General features: G+C 47.7%; 2 protein-coding genes across 2 annotated transcripts; one reads left to right on the top strand and one right to left on the bottom strand.

Annotated features, from left to right (window-relative positions):
• Positions 1 to 1275: 1275 nt before the first annotated feature.
• LOC119934748 (NXPE family member 4-like) lies at positions 1276 to 7740 on the top strand. Its single transcript, XM_038754293.1, has 6 exons — positions 1276 to 1344; positions 1428 to 1496; positions 4842 to 5536; positions 6091 to 6152; positions 6706 to 6924; positions 7205 to 7740. Exons 1-6 carry the CDS (start codon positions 1276 to 1278, stop codon positions 7738 to 7740), a joined length of 1650 nt encoding a protein of 549 aa, XP_038610221.1.
• A 10176-nt stretch (positions 7741 to 17916) lies between these two features.
• Positions 17917 to 26824, bottom strand: LOC119934747 (NXPE family member 1-like). The gene is made up of 6 exons (XM_038754292.1): positions 26817 to 26824; positions 26594 to 26672; positions 21600 to 22306; positions 19433 to 19491; positions 18788 to 19003; positions 17917 to 18452 (listed from the first exon to the last, which is right to left on the bottom strand). The coding sequence occupies exons 1-6, from the start codon at positions 26822 to 26824 to the stop codon at positions 17917 to 17919; spliced, it is 1605 nt and encodes a 534-aa protein (XP_038610220.1).
• Positions 26825 to 27468: the final 644 nt, after the last annotated feature.

Raw genomic sequence — 27468 nt, 5'->3', positions numbered from 1 at the left:
CCATGACCTTCTGACTGCCAGGCCTGTGCTTTATCCACTACACCAGTCAGCTTCTCAGTAACTGCTTCTCAATAACTAGCTAGTGTAAGGAACTTTGGTAATAAAAGCACTACATGGACACACAGGTATTATTATCAAGCACTTAGTACAGTGCTGTGCACAGTAAGCATTCAATAAATGTGACTGAATGAAGAAACCTCAGAGACACACAGGGACAGCCCGACTCATACCCTCAGAACTAGAACAGAGACCTGCCTCCACAGGGCACCGTGTTGGGGGAGCCCCTGAGCTGGTGAGGCAGCCAATACATCCCTGGACCCCTCAACCAGCCCTAGCTTGGTGACAAATCCACCTACAGAAGCCCCCATGCATAAAAGGAAGGCCTTACTTGGCCACGCATCGGCACACTGACTATTAAATCCACTCCAACAACAAGACTTTAAACCATGCTTGCAAAAAATTGGGCCAGCTAGTCAACCTCGTCCTATCAGGCCAGCAGTTCCACTGAGTACAAAAGGCTGCCATGTCAACCGAGGCCCACCAAGGAAATCAACACTTACAACACTGCTTGACGCATAGTAAGCGTTTAACGAATACCATTTTTAAAAATCAGGTAAGCTATTCATTTGTTCATTCAATCGTATTGATTGAGTGCTTACTGTGTGCAAAACACTGTACTAAACGCTTGGGAGAGAACAAGAAGGGGCAAGGAGATTTAGTGCTTTAAAGCCAATATTAAGGAGTTTCTGTTTGATACAGAGGTGGATGAGCAACTCTGGAGGTTTTTGAGGAGTGGGGAGGTAGTGGGGTGAAAGTGAGAAGAGGAGAAATAGGATGAGAGCTTGAGCCACGTTGGTGACTTTTTGGGTGGAGAGAGAGGGGTGGATCCAGGAAATGTGAAGGAAGAACCGGCAGGATGTAGCAGTTCATGAAAGTGAAATCCCAAAGTGCAGGGCTATGCAAAAAATGTAATAGCAATCTCTCTTATTAGTGATCGTTGACACCAAGGGCCGGGGGGGAGGGGGGATTTGTAAAAATTTAAAGTCGGTTTTCTATAAACAATACATTTTAAAAAGTGTAAAGGAGATGATATGTGTAAGGTTTTTAGAGCTCTTTGGATACAAAGTGTATTAAAGCAGTTGGAAGAAAGGTGGGATATGGGAGCGGTGTTTACAAATAGTGATGAAAGGGTAACTGGTCAACTATATCCTCTACTCATCTGCATTTATCTCTTCCAGGACATCCATCATGTTTCTATATATGGCAACTCGGAAAATGCTGCTGGTGCCCATATTTGTGTTTGTTGTTCTTGTGGTTTACATTTTTTCTATCAAATCACTAAAGGTAATCAACAGACTCTTCTCCACTTTCCTTCTGGAGTAGGGACTTCTCGGGGGGGCCGGGATGTTGGGCTGGTTCTCGTATAGGTTCCAGGGGGCCGGCCCCTCCACAAGGCATTGTCTCTGGAGGTGGTGGTGCCCCCGGCCGCTTCGCAGGTCAGTGCTGGGGTGCAAACCCCACCAACCCTAGTAGAAATGATCTTGGGGTTGGAATATGTATCCAAAGGGAAGGATCCAAAACCTGAATTTCCTTTTGTCACAGTACTCCTCCCCACATCTGACAGACCACAGGCCTCCCCACATTCAAATCTTTCCTCAAATCCTTCCTCCTTCAAAAAACTTTCCCTGATTAATTCCCCCTGGCTCTGAGCCACCTCATCCCTTCAGCCATCTCTAACACTTATGGACTTAGTCTCCCTTTAACACTCATGTATATATATGTGTGTGCTCAATCCATTCATTTTTGACCTCTCTGGTTTTAAATATTTTTATGTGGATCTCCCCCTTTAGAGTGTAAGTTGTGAGTGGTCAGGGAATGTGTCAGTTATTCTGTACTTCCCAAATGCCTAATACAGTGCAACTCACTAAGTAGGTGTTCAGTAAATGCTGCTGCTGCATCTGCTACTACTACTAGTGCCACTATTATTACTATTGCTACTGAGCATTTCGATATATGCATAGATGCAGAAAACCCCCAAGAAGTGGGTTCACAGAGTGAGATTCTTTTCCCTCTTTGCTGATAAGGCAGTAGATGACCTTGGAGCTTATCATCTGAAGTGTCTTTTTCAAAAACCGAGTAATTTCTGTTTCTCTCTGTCCCTTCCACTCTATCTCTCCCCTTTTCTCTCTGTCTCTCTCTTACAGTGCTGTCAGTTATAACTAAGACCTTCAGTGGCTTAAAGTGAAAATGGGATAGTATTTTTACCCAAAAGAAGTGCCTAGAAATACATTCCAAGAAGCCATGGGACTTCCACTGGATCATCCTTCCCCATCCAGAGGGGTCAGATGCAATGGCAACGTGAGGTCATCTCAACTTTTAGAGCCACCCCACATGGTTATGTTGAGGTGAACATAGCTTCAATGCTAGGTGACAGCCTTCCTTCCAAGACTTCATCGTTAGTGATCTTGTCTTACCATCTGATGTTGAGTCTGGGCCAGAAATGATGTTTATGGAAATACTCAAAGTCGAGCGTGGCACTTGGGTTCAAGTCTCGCAGTCTTAGGGAAGTTTAGACAACACCACAGCTTTATGGGCCTGCAGTTTGCTATGGAGTCTGACACTCTACTGTCACCACATCCCGTTTGAAAGTTCTGCACACATGAGGTGTCTAAAAAATACCAAATAATTGGTTGATGATGGCATTACTTGATGTCAAGGGAAGTTTAAAATGTTGATGAATCAAGGATGGAGATTAATCTAGGAAACTGGGACAGAAATCTGCTAGGACAACTAGAGCAGCTGTTTCAGGGTCCCCAGATTCTGAGGTATTGGGGGGCCAAGGGGCTCCAGTGGAATGCCAGGGCTTATCCACGGCTCCAGGCAGAACCAATCTGAGATGGCAGCGTTTTGGCTGGGTAGTGGGTAAATTAGAACAGCTTCTCCAGTGTCTGAGCTCTAAACCCACTAAGGGGTGGAGCCCACGGAGCCTCTGGGACTGTATTGGGAGGCAGTGTGGCCTAGCGAAGGTAAGATGGGCCTGGGAGTCGGGGACCTGGGTTCCGATACTGACTGCCACTGTCCTGCTGTGTGACCCTGAACAAGTCACTTAACCCTGGGTAGGGACCGTCTCTATATGTTGCCAACTTGTCCTTCCCAAGCGCTTAGTACAGTGCTCTGCACACAGTAAATGCTCAATAAATACGATTGAATGAATGAATGAATGAAATAACCTCTCTGAGCACTTTCTGCTTAGGTTTGACCCATGGTTCTAGGGAAAGGCAGAGGAAAGACTTTCACCTGGCAGGTCAGGAGTTTCCTAAGGATTTACCCCAGAGGCCTGTGCTGAGAAAGTGATGGATCCCACCTCTGCCACTGGTCTGCTGTATGACTTTGGGAAAGTCACTTTACCTCTCAGATCTCATCTATTACTGGGGTTTTGATACATGCTCTCCCCATCTTTTAGATTGGAAACCCTACATGAGACAGGGTTAGAGTCTAATCATTATGTTGTATGTACTCTTGCGCTTAGCCCAGTGCCTTGTACATAGCAGTTACTATAACTAACTTATAAATAATGATAATAGTGATAACTGTGGTGTTTGTTAAGTGTTTACTATGTGTCAACCACTATTCTAAGCGCTGGGGTGAATACAAGTAAATTAGCTCTGATACAATCCCTGTCCCTCATGGGACTCACACACTAAAGAGGAGGGAGTAGAATTGAATCCACATTTTATGGATGAGGAAACTGAGGCAAAGAGAAGATAAGTGCCCAAGGTCACACAGCAGGCAAAAGTGGAGCCATGATTAGAATCCAGGTCCTCTGACTTGCCTGCCAAAACTCTTTTCATTAGCTCACTCTGCTTCTCAATCCTGGAACTAACCGAGGGCTGAAAATGAAAGAAATCTTGCCCTGTAATTGCTTCTTGAGAGAAACCAACAAGGTGCATGTTTCTTTTTCCCTTCCTGGAGCTTCCTGGAGGACAGATGCCCTGCTGAATAGATGCCCTGGTGGATAGATGCGCGGTTGGATAGATGCCCTGGTGGATTCATTCATTAATTCGTTCATTCAATCATAGTTCTTGAGTGCTTACTGTGTGCAAAGCACTGTACTAAGCTCTGTGTGTGTGTGTGTGTGTGTGTGTGTGTGTGTGTGTGTGTGTGTCTGACTTGGGAGAGTACAATACAGCAATAAACAGTCACATTTCCTGCCTACAATGGGCTCACAGTCAAGAGTAGGGGAGGCAGACATCAATACAAATAGATAACAAATGCGACATAAGTGCTGTGGGTCTGGGACGAAGAAGAACAAAGGGAGCAAGTCAGGGAGATGAAGAAGGGAGTGAGAGATGAGAAAAGGGCGGGCTTAGTCTGGGAAGGCCTCTTGGATGAGATTTGCCTTCAATAAGCCTTTAATAATAATAATAATGTTGGTATTTGTTAAGCACTTACTATGTGCCAAGCACTGTTCTAAGCACTGGGGTAGATACAAGGTAATCAGGTTGTCTCACTTGGGGCTTACAATCTTCATCCCCATTTTACAGACGAGGTAACTGAGAAACAGGGAAGTTAAGAGACTTGCCCAAGGTCACACAGCTGACAAACAGCGGAGTCAGATTTAGAACCCATGACCCCTGACTCCCAAGCCCGTGCTCTTTCCATTAAGCCAAGCTGCTTCTCGGCCGGGGGCTGGGGGAAGCAGGGGAAGGCGGTGGAGAGATACAGAGTATCCTGTGGATAGATGCCCTGGTGGGTAGATACCCTGGAGACAAAGAAGGACAACACCAAAAATGGCAATGATGTGGTCTCTGGAAGGTCATGCTCCTCCCGTTTGTTTTCAGTCGTACAAACACCCTGATGAGTTCCCACACCCAACCACAACCAAGCTAACCGGGCTGCCCTCCAAAGTTGATCGGGAAATCCAGGAAATCATCAGGAGGCTGGACCGGCTGGCACCAGACCGCCCTTTCATACACTTGAATGCCACCACCAGCGCGCAGCACAGTGTGGCCACCCTCCTCCAACCCCGAGACACATACTGTGTTGGGGAGCGGCTCGAGATCCACGTGGAGGCCCGGGACCACTGGGGACACCCCAAGGAGTACGGTGGCAACTTCCTGAGAGCCAGGATCTCCACCCCGGCCCGGAAGGCGGGTGCCTCAGGAATGGTGGAAGACTTCCACAATGGCACCTACCTGGTCTCCTTCACGCTTTTCTGGGAGGGCCGAGTCTCCGTGTCCCTGCTGCTCGTCCACCCCAGCGAAGGGACATCCGCGCTGTGGAGAGCCAGGAAGAGAGGCTACGACAAGGTCATCTTCACAGGCAGTTTCCTCAATGGATCATCGTACGTCAGCACAGAATGTGGCTTCGCCCTCAATTCAGGGGTTGAGCAGTGTCAGTACCTGGATCGACGCGAGCAGCAGGTGTTCTACTGCGTGAAGCCACCACACGTGCCATGTGGCGCCCTGACCCAGATGAAGTCCAAGAACAAACCGGTGTCCTATCTCAGTCCCCAGGAACACAGCCTCTTAGTCAGGTAATGACTTTCCCTGCATCCTATCCGGGCTAGCAAGAGCACCATTTAGACATGATGTGGACCCAGAATTTCTAGGAACAATTGGTTAGTCAGGACTTTTTTGTGTCCCCACATGTTGTTCATGGCTGAGGGCCTGAGGGCTCATCTCTGCCCCACAGAACTCCAGTGTGGCCTTGTGAGGAGGTAGAAAAATCTCATGAGGTCTCTGAAGTTCTGGAGCTCCCAGTGATGTGTGCCCAAGGTCCCTGCTCACCTTCACAGTTGTCATCCTCATCTCCAGCTAGGCCCCTCCCTTCCATATACTCTCCTCCCTCCCTTAGAGAGCTCCAGCTACTGACTGCACCCCACACCATGCCTACCCTCCTCTCGCCACCCGTTCCCTGGCCAGAGGTCTAAGAAATCAAATGCAGAGGGGTCGGCCTACCCAGCGCCTTGGAAATCCTGTCCCTTGAAGGCTGCGCCAGTCAAATTTTCAGTCAAACGCACAGCACCCATGAAGTGTAGCGTGGCATGTAGCCTGGCAGGTGGTCCATTGGCATTTCTGTCTGTTGAAGGGCCAACGTGAACGGTGCCATTGAGAAAAGATTTGGAGCCATTGAAGTGTTGCAGTGTAACAGTAAGTTTACTCCAAGGGTGGAGGCAACTGGGACTCGAGGTTGTGAGGGGAGTCTATGCCGATCTGACATTACACCTGGTTGCCACTCTTCTGATCTGAGGGACGGGTGGCCCTTTAACCAAGAACTGGGAGTTGTGTGGAATAGAGTCTACCATTGCTCTGGGCCTCAGTGGGCCAAATTGCTCCTGAGCCCTTTCCGGGTGGCCCCCCCAAAACCTAAGTTTGCTCTGGAGAGTGACTGGCACCTCATGGCTCTGAAATGATGTGCTTCTGGCCACGAGGTCCCCAGCTGTCCAGCTAATGAACACTTCACATGGAGAACCTTGGCAGTTTGTTTGGAAATTCTTAAGGACTCAGTGTCTCCCGCTGGAGAATTCACTTGGCTACGTAGAGTATGGTAGTGAGAACACCCTACCCATGGAGCTACCTTTACTAAGCAGGCTTCTTCCCTCCCCATGATCCACTTCCTAGTATAGAGATGCCCTGGGGGAGTGGACAGGTGATGGTTAAGACACGGGTGTATCTGAAACTGTGTCTATGGCTCCTTTGGTAGACCAAACTACGGCCCCATGGGAGAAATGCAGGATCGGGCAGCGCTCTCCGTTCCCCAGTGGATTCACCAGGCAAGATACATGGATTCCGGTTTCCTGCCTCGTGTCACAGTTCCGGACCCTGGACCAAATCAACTCCTGTTTGACAGGGAAACTCATCTACCTCCTCGGAGACTCCACAATCCGCCAGTGGATGGAATACTTGGGGAAACACGTTCCCAGTGAGTTTCCCTTTGGGTTCTGTCCTTGCTCCTCACCTGGTGCTTCATCCTTCTCCAGGAAAATGAAACAAAGATGGCGATGTTTTCCAGCCTTTAAACCCCCAACTCTTAGCATTGTCACTTTGGGGACAGAGAAAGAGTTGCTTTCCAGAGAGAATTCAGCATTTAATAGTCCTGCTGCTATCGGGGCAATGGGGGTGAGGGGAGTTGGGAGAGGTTGGATCCCTGACTGTAAGGTGATAGTTCTCTCGCTTGTTTTCTTGGTGATGTCTGTCATCAGCACTGACACCTTTGAGTCTCCACGAGTTTGGAAAGCTCCAGCCTCTTTATGCCCTGGACTTGGGAAGAAAGATCCAAGTTCATTGGCAAAGACACAGCTACCCCTTGATCGGATCAGCTATCTATTCGGTCAAAGTCAACGCATATCTGGACCAGGTCATCGATGGGATAGCAGGAGAGGCAAACACAGCAGTCGTCTTCACCTTGGGCCAGCACTTCCGACCCTTCCCCATTGATATCTTCATCCGCAGGGCCATCAATGTCCGTGAAGCCATCCAGCGCCTGCTCCTCAGGAGCCCGGACACCAAAGTCATCCTTAAGACCAAAAACACCAGGGAGATGTTGGCAGAGCCGGAGAGCTTTGGTGACTTTCATGGCTACATGCAATACCTTGCCATGATGGATGTTTTTCAGGATGTCCCTGTGGGGGTCATCGATGCCTGGGACATGACTATGGCATTTGGCACGAACAATGTTCACCCTCCCGAACACGTGGTTGGGAACCAGATTAATATGTTCCTAAACTATATTTGTTAATGAATCAGCATGTAAAAATATACAAAAAGAAACCCCAGCCTGGGGCATACCATCCAGCTCCTTACTCTTTTTCCAACCCGTCCTCAATTCTGTCTCAGACAGTGGCCCAAGAATATGTCCACCTCTCTCACTTAGGTCCAGAAGCTTGCCCTGGCCACCATTGTAGGCCTCAGTGTCACCACCATGGCTCCAAGCCCCTTGGCCTGGGGCTTCTCACCCCTGTGACCAAAACTCAGGGGGCTGCAAATGGTCAGGGGACATTTGGGAAAGCAGATTGCAATACCAGAGGAGAAGAAAAGTAGAAAGTGGGTTCTTGGGGGAAGTGGCAGAGCGCAAGCGGGAGATTTCCAATATTTCTCCCCTTCCTCCTCAGCCATCATGTCTTTCTCCATTCTGGTCCAACCTGATTTTTCAACTCCAGGTAAGTGGCGGACAAGGAGGGATCTGTCACTTTGAGCTCTGAGGTGGAACGGAAGATGCCAGAGTAGACTTGAAGTGGTTAGGGATGCAGGAAGACTGTTGTGGGGAGGAATTGTGATGTGGGGAGAGGGGCTAGAGAAGGCCCAAAGCCAACCAACCCTGGGGAGAAGGTGGCGGAAGAGGCAGGGTACTTGCCTGGTTGGTTTGGAGTGGGGCTAGTTGTTCGGAGCACAACAGGAAAGCAGTTGAGCACACGACTGGGATGTTTGAGGAGCAGTGGTTTTCCACTGATGGGTGACTGACTGTGATTTACCAAGGTTTAGAGCAAAGCAGACTGTGTCAGGAGGAGGTGTGATGCCAGCCCCCAGCTCCAGAGGGTGGTGTACCAACCCACTACATTTTAACGTTACCATTGAATCTGCGGATAAACCATCCTCCTCCGGGATTTCCCCCATTCCACTGGGCAACTAATAATGATGTACAATGAACAAACCATCCCTGGGGCAGGAAGTAACAGCCCTCTCCCAATTCCAAACCCAGAACCAGCCCCATGTGCCTTCCTTCTGACTCCACAGGTTGTCTCATTCCTGCCCCTCACCCGTGGCTCTGGGAAATGGGCTAGGTCTTGGCTGTGGTGGCCTCAAACAAGCCGGGCATTGGCCACAGTCTGTCCACCAGGAAGTGATCGGGAGAGTTGCATGGGTGATGGGTGTCAGGATGAGAGGCCCATGGACCCTTTAAACTGCAAATCCATTTTTCCCTGGCTTCCCCCTACTTGTTATTTATTTTGCTGTCTGTCTTCCCACCTAGACTGAAAACTCCTTGAGGGCAGGGATCAGGCCTGTTAACTCTATTGCAATCTCCAAAGTGCTTAGTAGAGTGTGCTGCCCAGAGTAAACAACCAATAAATACCACTGATTGATTAACTGATTCATTGGATCCCACCCAGCATAGCTATGTTGAGTTAAGCAGTGCTTCAACCCTACAAAACTGACTTCATGAGTTCCTTGGGGGCAGAAAAGATGTCTACCAACTCTTAATAATAATAATAATGGCATTTGTTAAATGCTTACTATGTGTGAAGCACTGTTCTAAGCGCTGGGGGGCATACAAGGTGATCAGGCTGTCCCATGTGCGGTTTACAATCTTAATCCCCATTTTACAGATGAGGCAACTGGGGCTCAGAGAAGTTAAGTGACTTGCCCATAGCCACACAGCTGACAACTGGTGGAGCCGGGATTAGAACCTATGATCTCTGACTCCCAAGCCCGTGCTCTTTCCATGGAACCATGCTGCTTCTCTGTATTGTACTCTTGTACAATCCCAAGGTCTTGGTAACAGTGCTGTGCACACAGTAAGTACACAATAAACACCATCGATTGATTCCAGCTCTGCATTGTTTGTGGTTCTGTCTTGCCATTTGATGCTGAGTGCGGCCCAGAAATGAGCCAGATGGATGGCTCCAGGAGCCGGATGTGGGGTCTGAGCAGAGTCTGGGTCTCCCAGCCATAGAGAAGGTTGGGCAGTGCTGCAGTTCTGTAGACCTTTGGTTTCGTCTGAAGCCTGAGTCCATGAAACCACTGGCACCACACCCTGCTTGACACTCTCCTAGACAATTTGGAGGCCTCCTTGATTTGTCCTTTACTTCCTTGTCTATCCATCTTTGAGATGTGACACACACAATTTCACAGATCTAGAAAATCAATGACTCTTCCCACTGCACCCTAGATACAACTACTATAGGGAGAATATCCACCATCTATTTGCAGACATCTAAAGTGTTTTTGAAGATGGAGTTATTAGCAGTGAGATCCTACCCATGAGGGGGTTTGTGGCCAAAAAGGCTGATCCCTTCCTGCAGTCTGACCATATATTGTTATTACTATTATTAGTATTCTCATTCTCATTATTATTTATTGTCATTATCATTATTATCAGTATGGCCCAGTGGAAAGAGCCTGGACTTGGTAGTCAGAGGTCTACCAACTCTGCTATATTAAGTGCATAGTACAGTGCTCTGCAGTAAGCGCTCAGTAAATGCTATTCATTGATTGATTGACTTGGGTTCTAATCTCAGTTCCTCCACTTGTCTGTTTTGTGACCTTGGGCAAGTCACAACTTCTCTGTGCCTCAGCTACCTCATCTGTAAAATGGGGATTAAGACTGAGTTCCATCTAGTACAAAGTCTGTGTCCAACCTGATTAGTTTTTATCCACCCCAGCACTTAGTACAATTGCTTGGCACATAGTAAGTGTTCAACAAATACCATTAAACAATAATAATAATAATGATAATGATATTTGTTAAAGGCTTATGGAGTAGATACAAAGGTGATCAGATCAGACACAGTCCCTGTCCCATATGGTGCTCACAGTCAAAGCAGCAGGGAGAGAAGGTTTTAGATCCTCATTTTACAAAGGGGGAAACTGAGGTGTAGAAGAATTCAGTGACTTAGCCAGGATTGTAGAGCAGAAAAGTGGAGGAGCTGGGCTTGGAACCTAGGTCCTCCTAGTGGGCAGGGCTGGGCTCTTTCCGTTAAGCCACACTGCTTCTTTCCTGGCTTTGCAGATGGGTGTGCCCCATGCTGAGCCAGTCTCTCAGGAGCAATGCCAGAATAGCTTCCTGATGTGACACAGGTAGGATGCTAAACAAAATAAGTTTCCCTCACCGTTTTTGTCTCCTTGAGACAAGTTTGTGAGAGCATTCTTCTTCCTGCATTGCTTTTACACTCTTTCTTTATTTTCCCATCAAAATCTCCTCTCTCTTCTCCCCCAACCCCACAGTCCCTATTTCTTTTTTGTTGTTGATATGGTACTTGTTAAGCCCTTACATTGTGTCAAGCATTTTACTAAGCACTGGGGCAGATACAAGATAACCAGTTTGGACGCAGTCTCTGCCGCAAATGGGGCTCACGTTCTAAGCAAGAGGGAGTAAGATTTAATCTCCATTTTACAGATGAGGAAACTGAAGCCCAGATAAGTTAAGTGACTTGCCCATGGTCACACAGCATGTAAGTGACAGAGTCAGGATTAGAACCCAGATCCTCTGACTCCCAGGCCCATGCTACTTCTCAAAGGGAAGGGAAGTGTCCCCCAGGGTTTATCTTCCCTTCTTTCCCTCTTCCATGTCACTTTCCTTTTTGTGTCCCCCCACCAACACCATTGATCTTCCAGGATTTGAGGGTGTCCTCTTAGGTAAATCCACTTGGGGATCTTCCTGAGAGGCTACTGGGTTTATGAGTGGATCCATCTTCTCAGTCAGTCAATTGTATTTATTGAGCACTTACTCTTTGCAGAGCACTGAGTTTGACAAATCTGCAGAGACTAGAAGTGGGAGGAAGCAGCCAGCTGCAGAGTCGGAGAGATAAGAGAAGCAGCATGGTGTGGCTACAGCATGAGTCTGGGAGTCAGAGGGTCATGGGTTCTAATCCTGGTTCTGCCACTTGTCTGCTGTGTGACCTTGGGGAAGTCATTTTGTTTCTCTGGGCCTCAGTAACCTCATCTGTAAAATGGGGATTGAGACTGTGGGCCCCACATGGGGCAGGGACTGTGTCCAAACCGATTTGCTTGTCTCCACCCCAGCACGTAGTAAGCGCTTAACAAATACCACAATTATTATTATTATCATCAACGTGAGGTTTGAGGTTCCCAAGGCTCAAGGAACCAAGAAAATGAAAGTTGGAAGAAGAGAGAAGGGTCAAAGCCAGGCAGAAATGCAAAGGCAGGACCAGTGCCATTTCTCCTTTCTGTATTTATTTCAGTGTCTACCTCCCTTTCTAGACTGTAAGCTCCTTGCGAACAGGGATCATGTCTACCAACTCTATTATATTGTTGTCCCTCCCAAGTGCTTAGTACTGTTGTCCATCCTCGCCTTATACTCCAGTATGCAGAAGCGACATCGACTGCATTTTCCCTAAAGGCTTAGCATAACCGACTCCACTGTATACAGGTCTTAATAACAGGATGTGTGAGGAATAGGTGCATGGCCTCCCGGAAGATTCTGTAATCTGTAATCTGTAAGATTCTGTATTATCATTATTATTATTAATCAAGGAGGGCTGACATTGATCAAAGTGGGTACGCCCTGTCTATGACTACCCCATCCTGTGTGGGTGATGTCTGCTGATAACATCTCCTGATAACTGGATGCCAAAGTTCCATAAGCGCGGGACTCCTTTGTGTAGTTCCGATGGGGAACCAAATAAAGAGGGAAGAAGCGGCTGGGACCGGGGCTGTTCGTCACTCGTACCTCTCGGGAGGTGAACGGGCAAGCAGTCAGCTTTCTTCCCTCTACTGCTGTATCTGAACTCATGTCTCCAAATCATTTTTCCTATCTGCTTCACCACCTTGGGTTCTCGAACCCTGTGGCCGATTTACACCGGTTAACTTATTTTTCCCCCTACTTGTCGATAACCATTTCAAATGAAGAGGAAAGTGAGAAAAGAGAGGGTGAGCAAGAGGAGGAGTGTCAGTGTTGGGGCAAGAAGCAGGTTTACTGTCCCCCTTCCCCCTGGGAGGTGGGGAAACAATGTGAGTCCCCTTGAGAGGAAGAGCCATAGGCAAGACGGGATCATCAGGCCAGAGCCAAATTTATTCATTCATTCATTCAATCGTATTTATTGAGCACTTACTGTGTGCAGAGCACTGTACTAAGCACTTGGGAAGTACAAGTTGGCAACATATTGAGACAATCCCTACCCAAAAGTGGGCTTACAGTCTAGAAGGGGGAGACAGACAACAAAACAAAACATATTAACAAAATAAAATAAATAGAATAAATATGTACAAGTAAAATAGAGTAATAAATACATACAAATATATATACATATATACAGGTGCTGTGGGGAGCAGAAGGAGGTAAGGGGGGCGATGGGGAGGGGGATGAGGGGGAGAGGAAGGAGGGGGCTCAGTCTGGGAAGGCCTCCTGGAGGAGGTGAGCTCTCAGTAGGGCTTTGAAGGGAAATCTTGGTGGTGGGTGAGAAGGAGGCATGAGTGGGCCTAGGATCAGTTCAGTAATGGAGAGTAATGTGTTCCTGATGAACTTGGCATTCCCCAGATCACAGGGGAATAGTGTTAGAGGAGAAGAGGGAGCAGGAGGAAGCAAATGGAGACTGAGTGTGCAGGGGCACGGTAAGAGGACTGACAATGTTTTGAGGGATGGGAGGATGAGGAGTGGAGGGGATACTAGAACAGAAATGTGGGGAAGGGAGGGAGAGTCCCCTGGAGGGTTGAGGGCAAATCTTCCAATGCATGATTTCTTCTCAGGACATTTGGCAGCTTAGAGACACCAACAGCCTCCTCAATGTTCTCAAAAATGTAAAGAGATTTTCTTCTCCCACTAGTTTGCTCCCTTTGCTCTACACCCCCCTCCCCACCACACAACACCTGTGTGTATATGCTGTTGCTGTTGCCTTATGCTTATGCTTACCCATAGTGACACCATGGACACATCCCTCCCTGAACACCCCTCTCTCCATCTGCAATCATTTTGGTAGTGTATCCATAGAGCTTTCTTGGTAAAAATATGAAAGCGGTTTATCATTGCCTCCTTCCATGCAGTAAACCTTGACTCTCTCCCATGCTGCTGCTGCCCAGCACAGGTGTTTTAACTTGTAGCCAATTGCCTTCCACTCATTAACCACTGCCCAAGCTAGAAATGGAAGGAGTATGCCTCTGCTTGACTCTCTGTCCCTAGTTGAGACTGGCAGAGTATTGGAAACTCTCCAGGTGTGACCCTGAGAGGTGGGTGTATGTATGTACATATTTATAATTCTATTTATTTATATCAATGCCTGTTTACTTGTTTTGACATGTACATATCCATTTATCCTATTTCTATTTATTTTTTCTATTTATTTATATTAACCTCCCCAGTGCTTAGAACAGTGCTTTGCACATAGTAAGTGCTTAATAAATGCCAGTATTATTATTATTATTGTTGTTGTTGTTGCTATTGATATCTGTTTGCTTTGTTTGATGTCTGTCTCCCCCATTCTAGACTGTGAGCCCTTAGTGGGTAGGGACTGTCTCTTTGTTGCTGAATTGTTATCACCCGTCTTCCGCGGAGACAGGTTTGTTCAGTAATTGACGTGGAGAGAGAGAGAGGCCAGGGACAGAAAGCCTGAGTTTTATATAAAATTTATTCCGCGAGGTGAATTGAATTCCGAAATTGTTAAGGTGCAATGGATTGAACTTCTCTTTCAGGAAAAATGTAATCAATTAGTAACATTAGAGCTTCCCCAACGGGAGGAACACACATATACATTACTTGTGCGTGGCAGAACCCCCAGGTCCCACCCAGGCAGAATTCCCTTACAGTTTGTTTACACTCATGTACACTTTCCACTCGGGAGGAATCCACTTGAGTTACACACCCATGGGGGAAGCCCCTAGCTCCCACCCAAGAGGCTTTTCCATTTGGGAGGAATCCATTCATTCATTACGTACCCATGGCGAAGCGCCTGGCTTCCAGCCCCACGAGCATCCAGTGGGACAGGACGCTTCCCATCCCAGGGCTTCTCACCTGGTGCAGGCAGAGCAGGCTTCTCACGCTCTGGACAGCGGTGCCCTGCAGCCATCTGCTGCAAGTCTCCATCCTCTGCATAGAGGGCCAGAGGCTGCAGGTATTTATCACCTGTGCTCCTAGGCCATTCCAGCTTCCAGCCTCAGCTTATCCAATCTCTGCCCTCCCCCTCCATATCTAATTTGATTGGCATGGGGGAGAGGGACATCTTCTGTATTCCCAGCTTGGGCTGTCAGTCTAGCAGTTTTGGTTGTGGGGGCGGTATCTCATCCTCACTTCCGAGTTCTGCCTGCTGGCTCAGGTGGCCGTGAGATAGCATTTGACCTTGAGATGGCTGGTACCCAAGGGTCACCTTGGGACAATTGTACTTTCCTAGCACTTAGTATAGTGTTCTGCACACCAAAAGCATTCAATAAATGCCATTGAATAAATGAATGAATGAATGAACTGATTCACAGAGTAAAGACTTCATTCAGTTGAATAACTGGTATTTGCTAAGGGTTTACTAGATGCAGAGCACTGTTCTATGCCCTGGAGTAGGTACAAGAATTGTGGCCTTTGCTGAGTGCTGATTATATGCACAGCACTGTACTACACCCTTTGTTGGTTGCAATTATTGTGGCATTTGCTAAATGCTTATTATATGCCAAGCATTGAAAGCTCACCTCCTCCAGGAGGCCTTCCCAAACTGAACCCCCTCCTTCCTCTCCCCCTCACCCCGCTCTCCATCCCCTCATCTTACCTCCTTCCCTTCCCCACAGCACCTGTATATATGTATATATGTTTGTACATATTTATTACTCCATTTATTTATTTTACTTGTACATATCTATTTTATTTATTTTATTTTCTTAATATGTTTGGTTTTGTTCTGTCTCCCCCTTCTAGACTGTAAGCCCACTGTTGGGTAGGGACTGTCTCTATATGTTGTAAACTTGTACTTCTCAAGCACTTAGTACAGTGCTCTGCACACAGTAAGTGCTCAATAAATACGATTGATTGAATGATTGATTGACTGGTAGATACAAGATGATCAGGTAAGATACAGCCCCTGTCCCACACAGAGCTCAAAGTCTAAGATTGAGGGAGAACTGGCATTTCATCCCCATTTTACCGATAAGGAAACTGAGGCACTGGGTGCTTTAGTGATCTGCCCTAGGTGGCACAGAAGGCAAATGGCAGAATCTGACTCCCAGGACCATGCTCTTTCCACTAGGCCATGGTACTTCTCAGCTTGACTTCAGAGTGATCTGTCCCAGGAACTACATGCTGAAGTTCCGAATGCCGGATTATCTTTGTCCAGAAACGCTCTGGGCATATCACTCCCCTCCTCAAAAATCTCCAGTGGCTACCAATCAATCTGCGCATCAGGCAGAAACTCCTCACCCTGGGCTTCAAGGCTCTCCATCACCTGGCCCCCTCCTACCTCACCTCCCTTCTCTCCTTCTACAGCCCAGTCCGCACCCTCCACTCCTCCACCGCTGATCTCCTCACCGTACCTCGCTCTCGCCTGTCCCGCCATCGACCCCCGGCCCACGTCATCCCCCGGGCCTGGAATGCCCTCCCTCTGCCCATCCGCCAAGCTAGCTCTCTTCCTCCCTTCAAGGCCCTGCTGAGAGCTCACCTCCTCCAGGAGGCCTTCCCAGACTGAGCCCCTTCCTTCCTCTCCCCCTCGTCCCCCTCTCCATCCCCCCATCTTACCTCCCTCCCTTCCCCACAGCACCTGTATATATGTATATATGTTTGTACATATTTTTTGACTCTATTTATTTATTTATTTATTTAATTTATTTGTACATATCTATTCTATTTATTTTATTTTGTTAGTATGTTTGGTCTCTGTCTCCCCCTTTTAGACTGTGAGCCCACTGTTGGGTAGGGACTGTCTCTATATGTTGCCAATTTGTACTTCCCAAGCGCTTAGTACAGTGCTCTGCACATAGTAAGCGCTCAATAAATACGATTGATGATGATGATGCTGAAGCTTGAATTTGTATGAATATGTTAGTCAACAGAACATTCAGTTTATTAATTCTGACTTCTCTGAAGATATATTTACAGGTGTTTCCCCCATTAGAAAGTAAGCTCCTTGAAGGCAAGGAATGTGTCTTGTGCTTTTGTTGTACTTTCCAAATGTGTCTGTTTATTGTTGTATTGGACTCTCCCAAGGTCTTGGTACAGTGCTCTGTACACAGTGAGAGCTCAATAAATACGATTGAATTGAATGAATGAACTTAGTGCAGTGCATTGCATACAGTAGATAGTCAATAAATTAGATTACTGCTACTACTAGAAGCAGCATGGTTCAGTGGAAAGAGCCCGGGCTTTGGAGTCAGAGGTCATGGGTTCAAATTCCGACTCTGCCACTGTCAGCTGTGTGACTTTAGGCAAGTCACTTAACTTCTCTGTGCCTCACTTACCTCATCTGTAAAATGGGGATTAAGACATGAGCCCCCTTTGGGACAAGCCGATCACCTTGTAACCTCCCCAGTGCTTAGAACAGTGCTTTGCACATAGTAAGCACTTAATAAATGCCATCATTGTTATTACTACTGCTACTACTACTACCACTACCACTACTACTGCTACTATTACTACTACTTCTACTACTAGAGAAGGAATTTTGGCCAGATACGAAGAGCACCAGGAAGAGATTGAAGGAAACACCAAACTAGGAATGGTACGGAGTAGAGAAAGGTCCAAAGAACAGTACAGGGAAGGGCAAACAAAATGACCAGAAGAGGGGAGTAACTTCAGTGAGAGGATAGGCAGAAAGATTTGGATGCTTCAGCCTGGGCAGATGCAGCCAGCAAGAAAGCACCACTTAACTCTCCAAAATCAGGATAGACAGAGGGGATGGTGACCTTAGAATTGCCACTTATGAAATCCTAACTACTGAGGCACCTATGGAAATTTGGAGGTAAGTGAAGAGGAACTAAAGGAGGTAATCCTTTTACACACATAAGGGAGTTAGCTGAGGGGATTTAGGACTTCAGGAATGCTGTAGCAGAATCTATTGAGGGACTGAGAAGGATTCCAAAAGTCATGAATGATAGTTTGTGTCCTCTCGGGAAGAGGTAGATGGATACCAAATATGACCAATACATTGGATCTTCACTGTTCTCCCAGGCTACTGTCAGAGAGAGAATCAAGGACAGTTGGAAAAAGAACAAGGAGCTGGCTGGTCTGCCTCAGGCTTGGATTTCCTTTGGTATGTTTTTATGTGCCGATCCACTAGCAAATGTAGTTTAGGAACATGTTAATCTGGTTCCCAATGACATGTTCGGGAGGGTGAACATTGTTCGTGCTGAATGCCACATTCATATCCCAGGCATCGATGACCCCCACAGGTACGTCCTGGAAAACATGCATCATAGCAAGATACTGCATGTAGCCGTGAAAGTCGCCAAATCTCTCTGGCTCTGCCAACAGCTCCCTGGTGTTTTCGGTCTTGAGGATGACTTTGGTGTCCGGGCTCCGGAGGAGCAGACGCTGGACGGCTCGGCGGACGTTGATGGCCCTGCGGATGAAGATGTCGATGGGGAAGGGTCGGAAGTGCTGGCCCAAGGTGAAGACGATAGCTGTACGTTTGTCTCCTGCAACTTTGTCAATTTCACGAGTGATATATTCATCATTTTTCACTTCATATATTTTTTGGGTCACAAATGGTTTTCCATGTTTCTTCCACTGAATCTTTATGTGTTTCCCAACATCCATAAGTACGTGTATCCCCAAAACTCCAATTCCATGATGGTCAAAAAATTTTAGGGCTGGTGGAAAAAAGATAAGATATAAAAGGAAGCCTACAGAACGTTTAAAGAGCAGGCACAATTGTATAAATAACCTCCTCTTTAGGAAGACTCACTGGGGTAGAGCCAAAATAATTTTTTCCCAAAAGCAGGATATGAATCTGTGAATTAAAACCCACTGCAATATTTCAGTGTTTGCTCTGAAAGTTATAGGAAATTATTTCTCAGTGAAAAGAGAGGAAAAACAATCAAAGACCCATGCCCATTAAAACCAGGTGGTAACAGGGGTTTCCTCCTAGAACAAGGCGAAACAATTCCTACTCAAACTTAGAACCGAGCAGACAAGAGGGACGTACTGGTCACAAATTTCTGGAAATAGTAAATCCACTGACGAAGCGTGGAGTCTCCCATGAGGTAAATCAGTTTTCCCGTCAGGCAGTTGAGAGTCCCATTCAGGGTGCTAAACCGGGACAATCTGCAAAGGGCCGGCCTCCACTCATTTTCCAAGACGAAGCCACTGGGGAAGGGGGAGTCCATTCCAACCCGGCAGGACTCCGTCACGGTTTCTCTCCCTGAAAGGAAAAGAAATCGGCTGGCAGACCGAGGGGCCGGACCAGCGGGGAACTTCTGCCTGGGCTTCTCCATCCCCGAAGCCTCGGCATAGGAAGAAATATGTTCTCCCCCTGGACAGTGGGTGGGATGAGGCCATGAAGGTCCCTTGCCCCTCCCTAATGCAGAGCCCAACTCCCAGCATCTGTCCATGCTGCCCCTTGTGAATGATGCAACCTTGAGGTGCCACTCCCCGCCCTTGACCCCACTTTCTATAGTAGCCCATACCCTTGTGGGGGACACATTGGGGAAGGGTGCCCTTCCCATAGGCCATAGCAGCCCAGAAACCCCGAGGGTGAATACCTGACCTTCTACTGGCCCAGTGTGGGCCCTCGGTTGGTACTGAACCTTCCCCATCAGCTGCCCCATCAGCCACAGGAGGTACTCACTGCCACAACTCTGAACATTGACCGAGCCAAACGTCATCGAGATGGGAACACCCATTCTGGATCTTCAGTAAAGAGAAACACAAACACCCCAGGATCAGAAGGGTTGCAGTGAAGGCAATGCATGCATTCTCATTGCTAAATTTCCACCCAGACCTATCCCTTCCTGCTCCCTGCCAGGGGCACATTTCCTCCACATGACACATTCAGGGCTTGGCCCAAGCACCCGAGAGGACCAGCCCAGGGGACAGAGGACCTCTTAGACTCTTGGATGTCTTAGAGCCATGATCTGCAGCCAGAAAGCTTAGTTCTAATGGTGCCCATTGAGGGAAACATTCCCTGACAGTGCATGGCCTAGTGGATGGAGCATAGGCCTGAGAGTCAGAAGGACCTGGGTTCTTAGCCTGGCTTCGCCACTTGCCTGCTGTGTGACCTTAATAATAATAATCATTCATTCATTAATTCAATCGAATTTATTGAGCACTTACTGTGTGTGGAGCACTGTTACTAAGCACAAGGATAGTAATAATGACATTTATTAAGCGCTTTCTATGTGCAAAGCACTGTTCTAAGCACTGGGGAGGTTACAAGGTGATCAGGTTGTCCCACGGGGGTCTCACAGTCTTAATCCCCATTTTACAGATGAGGTAACTGAGGCACAGAGAAGTGAAGTGACTTGCCCAAAGTTACACAGCTGACAATTGGTGGAGCTGGGATTTGAACTCATGACCTGTGGCTCCAAAATCTGTGCTCTTCCCACGGAGCTACACTGCTTTTCAATACAATACAATGCAATACAATACATACAATAAATACATAAACACAATACAACAGCAAACAAGACACATTTTCTGCCCACAGTGAGCTTACAGTCTCGAGTGGGGAGACAGACATCAATACAATTAAAGAAATTACGGTCATGTACATAAGTGTTGTGGGGCTGGGAGACGGGAAGAACAAAGGGAGCAAGTCAGGGTGACACAGAAGGGAATAGGAGAAGAAGAAAGGTGGGGCCTAGTCTGGGAAGGCCTCTTGGAGGAGATAATTGTGGTATTTATTAAGTGGTTACTATGTGTCAAGAACTGGGATGAATACAAACAAATTGGGTTGAACACAATCCCCATCCCACCCGGGGCTCACAGTCTTGGGCAAGACACTTCACTTCTCTATGACTGTTAGCTCATCTGTAAAATGGGGATTAACTTCAAGGCTCTCCATCACCTCACCCCCTCCTACCTCACCTTCCTTCTCTCCTTCTACAGCCCAGCCCACACCCTCCGCTCCTCTATTGGTAATCTCCTCACTTTGCCTCGTTCTCGCCTGTCCCACCATCGACCCCTGGCCCACGTCATCCCCCTGGCCTGGAATGCCCTCTTTCCCCACATCTGCCAAGCTAGCTCTCTTCCTCCCTTCAAGGCCCTACTGAGAGCTCACCTCCTCCAGGAGGCCTTCCCAGACTGAGCCCCCTCCTTCCTTTCCCCCTTCTCTCCCTCTCCATCCCCCCCACCTTACCTCCTTCCCTTCCCCACAACACCTGTATATATGTTTGTACGTATTTATTACTCTATTTATTTTACTTGTACATATTTATTCTACTTATTTTATTTTGTTAATATGTTTTGTTTTGTTCTCTGTCTCCCCCTTCTAGACTGTGAGCCCACTGTTGGGTAGGGACCGTCTCTATATGTTGCCAACTTGTACTTCCCAAGCGCTTAGTACAGTGTTCTGCACGCAGTAAGCGCCCAATAAATACGATTGAATGAATGAATGAATGAATGAATGAATGAGCCCTATGTGGGGCAGGGCCTGTGTCTAATCTCATTGTCTTGTATCTACCCCAGTGCTTAGAACAGTGCCTGCCACATTGTAAGTGCTTAACAAGTACCATTAAAAACCCCCACCAAAAATACACACACTGAACCTACTGAAAAATATGGAGCCGAGTAGTGATACATCAGCTGTTTCCAAAGCCCCCCAAAGTCCAATGTTTCAATAATACTGAAATACTGTTCATGTGATTCCACCACCATTAGAGTGTAAGTTCCTTGCAGGCAGGGAATGTTTTTTGTTTCAATTGGACTTCCCATGTGTTTAGCCAAGTGTATTGCACTTAATAGGCATTTTATGACTACTATTACTACTAATTCTGACAATAAATTACTAAGGTTTTTACCTGACAAAGAGGCTTCTCTCTTCAATGCTCAGATATGAAAGTGGACTGCTCCTGGTGGTCATGTGGGTCAAAGCATTGCAAGATATAAGTTGGGGCTTGTTGCAACAAAACGTTTCTTGGTCTCGCTGGTCCAGGTACTGACACTGTTCGGTGTTTGCACGAGGAATTAAGCCACATTCGGTGCGGACGTATGACGATCCGTTGAGGAAACTGCCTGTGAAGATGACCTTATCATAGCCTCTCTTCCTGGCTCTCCAAAGCGCAGATGTCCCTTCGCTGGGGTGGATGAGCAGCAGGGACACGGAAACTTGGCCCTCCCAAAACAGCATGAAGGAGACCAGGTAGGTGCCGTTGTGGAAGTCTTCCACTCTTCCCGAAGCGCCCGCCTTCCTGGCCGGGGTGGAGATCCTGGCTCTCAGAAAGTCGCCACCGTACTCCTTGGGGCGTCCCTGGTGGTCCCTGGCCTCCACACGGATCTCGAGCCACTCTCCGACGCAGAATGTGTCTCGAGGGTGGAGGAGGGTGGCCACGCTGTGCTGGGCACTGGTGGTGGCATTCACGTGTGTGAATGGGTGGTCAGGCACCAGCCGGTCCAGCCTCCCGATGATTTCTTGGATTTCCAGATCAACCTCGGTGGGCGGTTTGGTTGGCTTGGCTGAGGTTGGGTGCGAGGGCATGCTGGGGTGTCGATACAGTGGCTGTGTCCACTGAAAACAAATGGGAGGAGTATGACCTTCCAGAGACCACATCATTGCCATCTTTTGGTGTCATCTTCTTTTCCTCCAGGGCACATACCTACCAGGGCACATATCCTCCAGGACATCTATCCAACAGGACACTTATCCACCAGGGCATCTAACCACCAGAGAATCTCTCCACCAGGACAATGTTCTACAATGGCATATAGTCACCAGGACATCGAGCCACCAGGGCCTATATCCATCAAGGCACCTGTTGACTAGGGCATGATAATGATGATGGCATTTATTAAGCAATTACTATGTGCAAAGCACTGTGCTAAGCACTGGGGAGGTTACAAGGTGATCAGCTTGTCCCACGGGGGGCTCACAGTCTTCATCCACATTACACAGATGAAGGAACTGAGGCCCAGAGAAGTTAAGTGACTTGCCCAAAGTCACCCAGTTGACAATTGGCAGAGCTGGGATTTGAACCCATGACCTCTGACTCCAAAGCCTGTGCCACACTGCTTCTCACGCTGCATCTATTCACCAGGGTACTAGCCACCAGGGTATCTAGGAAGCCCCAGGTCTGTCTCCAGCCCTTATACTGTAAGCTCATTGTGGGCAGGGAATGTATCTTGTTTATTGTTGTATTGTACTCCCCAAAGCACTTAGTATAGTGCTCTGCACACAGTAAGCACTCAATAAATATGATTGAATGAATGAGCCACCCACTAGGATGGATTCTCCCAAGGAGCCCTTATGGGGTAAGATTTATTTCATTTCCAGTCCTTAATTATGATATTTTGGAGATTTTTTAAGTGCTAATAATAACTGAAGCAGCGTGGCTCAGTGGAAAGAGCACGGGCTTTGGAGTCAGAGGTCATCAGTTCAAATCCCGGCTCTGCCACTTGTCAGCTGGGTGACTTTGGGCACATCACTTAACTTCTCTGTGCTTCAGTTACCTCATCTGTAAAATGGGGATTAAGACTGTGAGCCTCACGTGGGACAACCTGATCACCTTGTAAACTCCCTAGTGCTTAGAACAGTGCTTTTCATATAGTAAGCGCTTAATAAATGCCATCATTATTATTAATCAATCAATCAATCAATCGTATTTATTGAGCACTTACTGTGTGCAGAGCACTGTACTAAGCACTTGGGAAGTACAAGTCGGCAACACATAGAGACAGTTCCTACCCAACAGTGGCGTCACAGTCTAGAAGGGGGAGACAGAGAACAAAACCAAACATACTAACAAAATAAAATAAATAGAATAGATATGTACAAGTAAGATAAATAAATAAATAAATAAATAGAGTAATAAATATGTACAAACATATATACATATATACAAGTGCTGTGGGGAAGGGAAGGAGGTAAGATGGGGGGATGGAGAGGGGGACGAGGGGGAGAGGAAGGAAGGGGCTCAGTCTGGGAAGGCCTCCTGGAGGAGGTGAGCTCTCAGCAGGGCCTTGAAGGGAGGAAGAGAGCTAGCTTGGCAGATGGGCAGAGGGAGGGCATTCCAGGCCCGGGGGATGACGTGGGCCGGGGGTCGATGGCGGGACAGGCGAGAACGAGGTACGGTGAGGAGATTAGCGGCGGAGGAGCGGAGGGTGCGGGCTGGGCAGTAGAAGGAGAGAAGGGAGGTGAGGTAGGAGGGGGTGAGGTGATGGAGAGCCTTGAAGCCCAGGGTGAGGAGTTTCTGCCTGATGCGCAGATTGATTGGTAGCCATTGGAGGTTTTTGAGGAGGGGAGTAATATGCCCAGAGCGTTTCTGGACAAAGATAATCCGGGCAGCAGCATGAAGTATGGATTGAAGTGGAGAGAGACACGAGGATGGGAGATCAGAGAGAAGGCTGGTGCAGTAGTCCAGACGGGATAGGATGAGAGCTTGAATGAGCAGGGTAGCGGTTTGGATGGAGAGGACAGGGCGGATCTTGGCAATGTTGCGGAGCTGAGACCGGCAGGTTTTGGTGACGGCTTGGATGTGAGGGGTGAATGAGAGAGCGGAGTCGAGGATGACACCAAGGTTGCAGGCTTGTGAGACGGGAAGGATGGTAGTGCCGTCAACAGAGATGGGAAAGTCAGGGAGAGGACAAGGTTTGGGAGGGAAGACAAGGAGTTCAGTCTTCGACATGTTGAGCTATAGGTGGCGGGCAGATATCCAGATGGAGATGTCCTGAAGGCAGGAGGAGATGCGAGTCTGGAGGGAGGGGGAGAGAGCAGGGGCAGAGATGTAAATCTGGGTGTCATCAGCGTAGAGATGATAGTTGAAGCCGTGGGAGCAAATGAGGTCACCAAGGGAGTGCATGTAGATCGAGAACAGAAGGGGACCAAGCACTGAACCTTGGGGAACCCCCACAGTAAGAGGATGGGAGGGGGAGGAGGAGCCTGCAAAAGAGACTGAGAAAGAACGACCGGAGAGATAAGAGGAGAACCAGGAGAGGACGGAGTCTGTGAAGCCAAGGTCAGATAGCGTGTTGAGGAGAAGGGGGTGGTCCACAGTGTCAAAGGCAGCTGAGAGGTCGAGGAGGATTAGGAGGAAAGGGCAGATCTTGGCAATGTTGCGGAGCTGAGACCGGCAGGTTTTGGTGACGGCTTAGATGTGAGGGGTGAATGAGAGAGCGGAGTCGAGGATGACACCAAGTTTGAGGGCTTGTGAAACGGGAAGGATGGTAGTGCCGTCAACAGAGATGGGAAAGTCAGGGAGAGGGCAGGGTTTGGGAGGGAAGACAAGGAGTTCAGTCTTGGACACGTTGAGTTTTAGGTGGCGGGCAGACATCCAGATGGAGATGTCCTGAAGGCAGGAGGAGATGCGAGCCTGGAGAGAGGGGGAGAGAGCAGGGGCGGAGATGTAGATCTGGGTATCATCAGCGTAGAGATGATAGTTGAAGCCGTGGGAGCAAATGAGGCCACCAAGGGAGTGAGTGTAGATCGAGAACAGAAGGGGACCAAGCACTGAACCTTGGGGAACCCCCACAGTAAGGGGATGGGAGGGGAATAATAATATTATTATTAACTGATAATAATTTTGGTATTTGTTAAGTACTCACTATGTACCAAGCACTGTACTAAGCGCTGGAGTAGCTACAAGATCATCAGGTCCTACATGGGGCTCACAGTCTAAGTAGGAGGAGAATGGGTATCAAATCCCCTTTTTTGCAGATGAGGGTACTATGACACAGGAAAGTAAAGTGACTTGTCAAAGGTCATACAGCAGATAAGTGATGGAGCCTGGATTAGAACCCAAGTCCTCTGACTTCCAAGCCTTTGCTCTTTCAGTGAGGCCATCTGGTGGCTTCTCTATGAACAAGGCCCTGGGCTCAGCCCTGGGGTAGATTAAGGATAACAATATCAGACACTGACCCTGTCCCAGGCAGCATTCCCAATCTAAGAGTTAGGAAGAGCAGCTATCAAAACCCCAGTAATAGATGAGACCAGAGGGTTTCAATGACTTGCCCAAGGTCAAACAGCAGTCCAGTGGCAGAGCTGGGATTCATCATTTCCTCAACACTGGCTTCTGGAATAAATACTTCAAAAACTCCTGAACAGCCAGGTGAAAGTCTTTCCTCTGTCTTTCCCTAGAGCCATGGGTAAAACAAAAGCAGAAATGAACCAGAGAGGTTAAGTGGCTGATCCTGGATCACACACCAGGCCAGTGGTGGAGTTGGGATCAGAACCCAGGTCCCTAATTCCCAGTCCCATGCTCCCTCCATTAGGTCACTCTGCCTCCCAATCCAGCCCCAGGGGCTCCTGACTTAGAGCTCAGACACTGGCGGAGCTATGCTAATTCACCCACTACCCGACCAAAATGGAACCAACTCAGATTGGTTCTGCCTGCAGCTGGGACCTAGCCCTGAAATTCCACTGGGGCCTCTCAAGCCCACCCAAGCCCCTGAACCCAGGCACCTGAAACAGCTGCACCAGATGTCTCAGCAGAATTGTGCCCCAGCTTCCTAGTTCAAATTACCTCCTTGATTCCACATCATTTAAAATGTCCCATGCCACTCAAGTGCTACTATAAGCAACCAATCAGTAATATTTTTAGGCAACTAATATGTGCTGAACTGCTAGAGGGTGGTGGCAGTAGAGTGTCATGCTCCACACCAAACTACAGGCCTACAGACCTGTGGTGTTGTACAAACTTCTCTTAGGGTGTGAGACCTGAACCCCACACAAGTATTGCATTTGACTTGGGGCATTTCCTTCAACATCATTTCTGGTCCAGACTCAACATCAGATGGTAAGACACGATCAGTAACAATGATGTCTTGGAATGAAGGCCGTCATTAGCTTTGGAGCTATGTTCACCTCAACATAACCATGCTGGGTGACACATGTGAGGAGAATGAGCAGCAGCAGGGGACCAGAACTGTAGGGGGAGCTGAAACTGGGAATCAGCAAACAAGAAGGGCAGGGGAACTTATTTAAGAACATGGTAAAATGAAATCTCAGACCACGCTTGTGTCCCCACTGAAATCAGGGAATCCATAGCTGAGGAAAGACCAGACTGGGCCAACAAAAAAGACCAGACCAGACCATCGTGTGGGAAGGAGTGACTCTTTTTGAGATTACCTAGTGACGGAGAGACAAAATTACAAGCAAAAACAGCACCAGCTGCTGCAAATGTGAAATGTGACAACACACTAAGGGACAGGTCACATCTTCTCCAAGAGAAGAAGAAGTAGATTAAGCCCTCTTTTCGCCAGCTCATTCTCCCTTCTGCATCTATGCATTCACTCATTCATTCAATCAAATTTATTTAGTGCTTACTTTTCACGGAGCACTGAACTAAGCACTTGGGAGAGGACAATACAGCAATAAAGAGACACATTCCCTGCCCACAGTAAGCTCACAGTCTAGAGGCACTTGGATCTGTGACCTTTGGACTTTTGATATTCACCCCCTTACCCCCACAGTACTTATGTATATATCTTTATATTATATATTATAAATTGCATATTTATTCATATTAGTGTCTAACTCCCCCTCTAGACTGTAAGCTCATTAAGGGGAGAGAACATAGTCTGCCAATTCTGTTGTACTATCTCAAGTGCTTAATACAGTGCTCTGCACATAGTAAGCACTCAATAAATACAATTGATTGATTGATTGGATGATTGACAGCCACTCTATGTGGACAATGGGACTGGGATTGTGGGCCCATATGGGCTTTTTCAGTTACA

The sequence above is a fragment of the Tachyglossus aculeatus genome, chromosome 11 (assembly GCF_015852505.1).
Source record: "Tachyglossus aculeatus isolate mTacAcu1 chromosome 11, mTacAcu1.pri, whole genome shotgun sequence".
Taxonomy (NCBI): Eukaryota; Metazoa; Chordata; class Mammalia; order Monotremata; family Tachyglossidae; genus Tachyglossus; species Tachyglossus aculeatus.
Note: the sequence above shows the minus strand (reverse complement) of the source record. Positions and strands in the feature narration are given on the sequence as shown.

What these genes read in the sequence shown, in the direction of transcription:
- LOC119934748 (XM_038754293.1), top strand. Translation starts at nt 1,276, where the DNA reads ATGCTGCTGGTGCCCATATTTGTGTTTGTTGTTCTTGTGGTTTACATT. An exon ending in TGCCCCCGGCCGCTTCGCAG is followed by an intron (nt 1,497 to 4,841) that starts GTCAGTGCTGGG and finishes GTTTGTTTTCAG; the next exon opens with TCGTACAAACACCCTGATGA. An exon ending in GAACACAGCCTCTTAGTCAG is followed by an intron (nt 5,537 to 6,090) that starts GTAATGACTTTC and finishes TGTCTGTTGAAG; the next exon opens with GGCCAACGTGAACGGTGCCA.
- LOC119934747 (XM_038754292.1), bottom strand. An exon ending in GGTCAATGTTCAGAGTTGTG is followed by an intron (nt 19,004 to 19,432) that starts GCAGTGAGTACC and finishes TTTTCCTTTCAG; the next exon opens with GGAGAGAAACCGTGACGGAG. An exon ending in TTTCCAGAAATTTGTGACCA is followed by an intron (nt 18,453 to 18,787) that starts GTACGTCCCTCT and finishes TTTTTCCACCAG; the next exon opens with CCCTAAAATTTTTTGACCAT.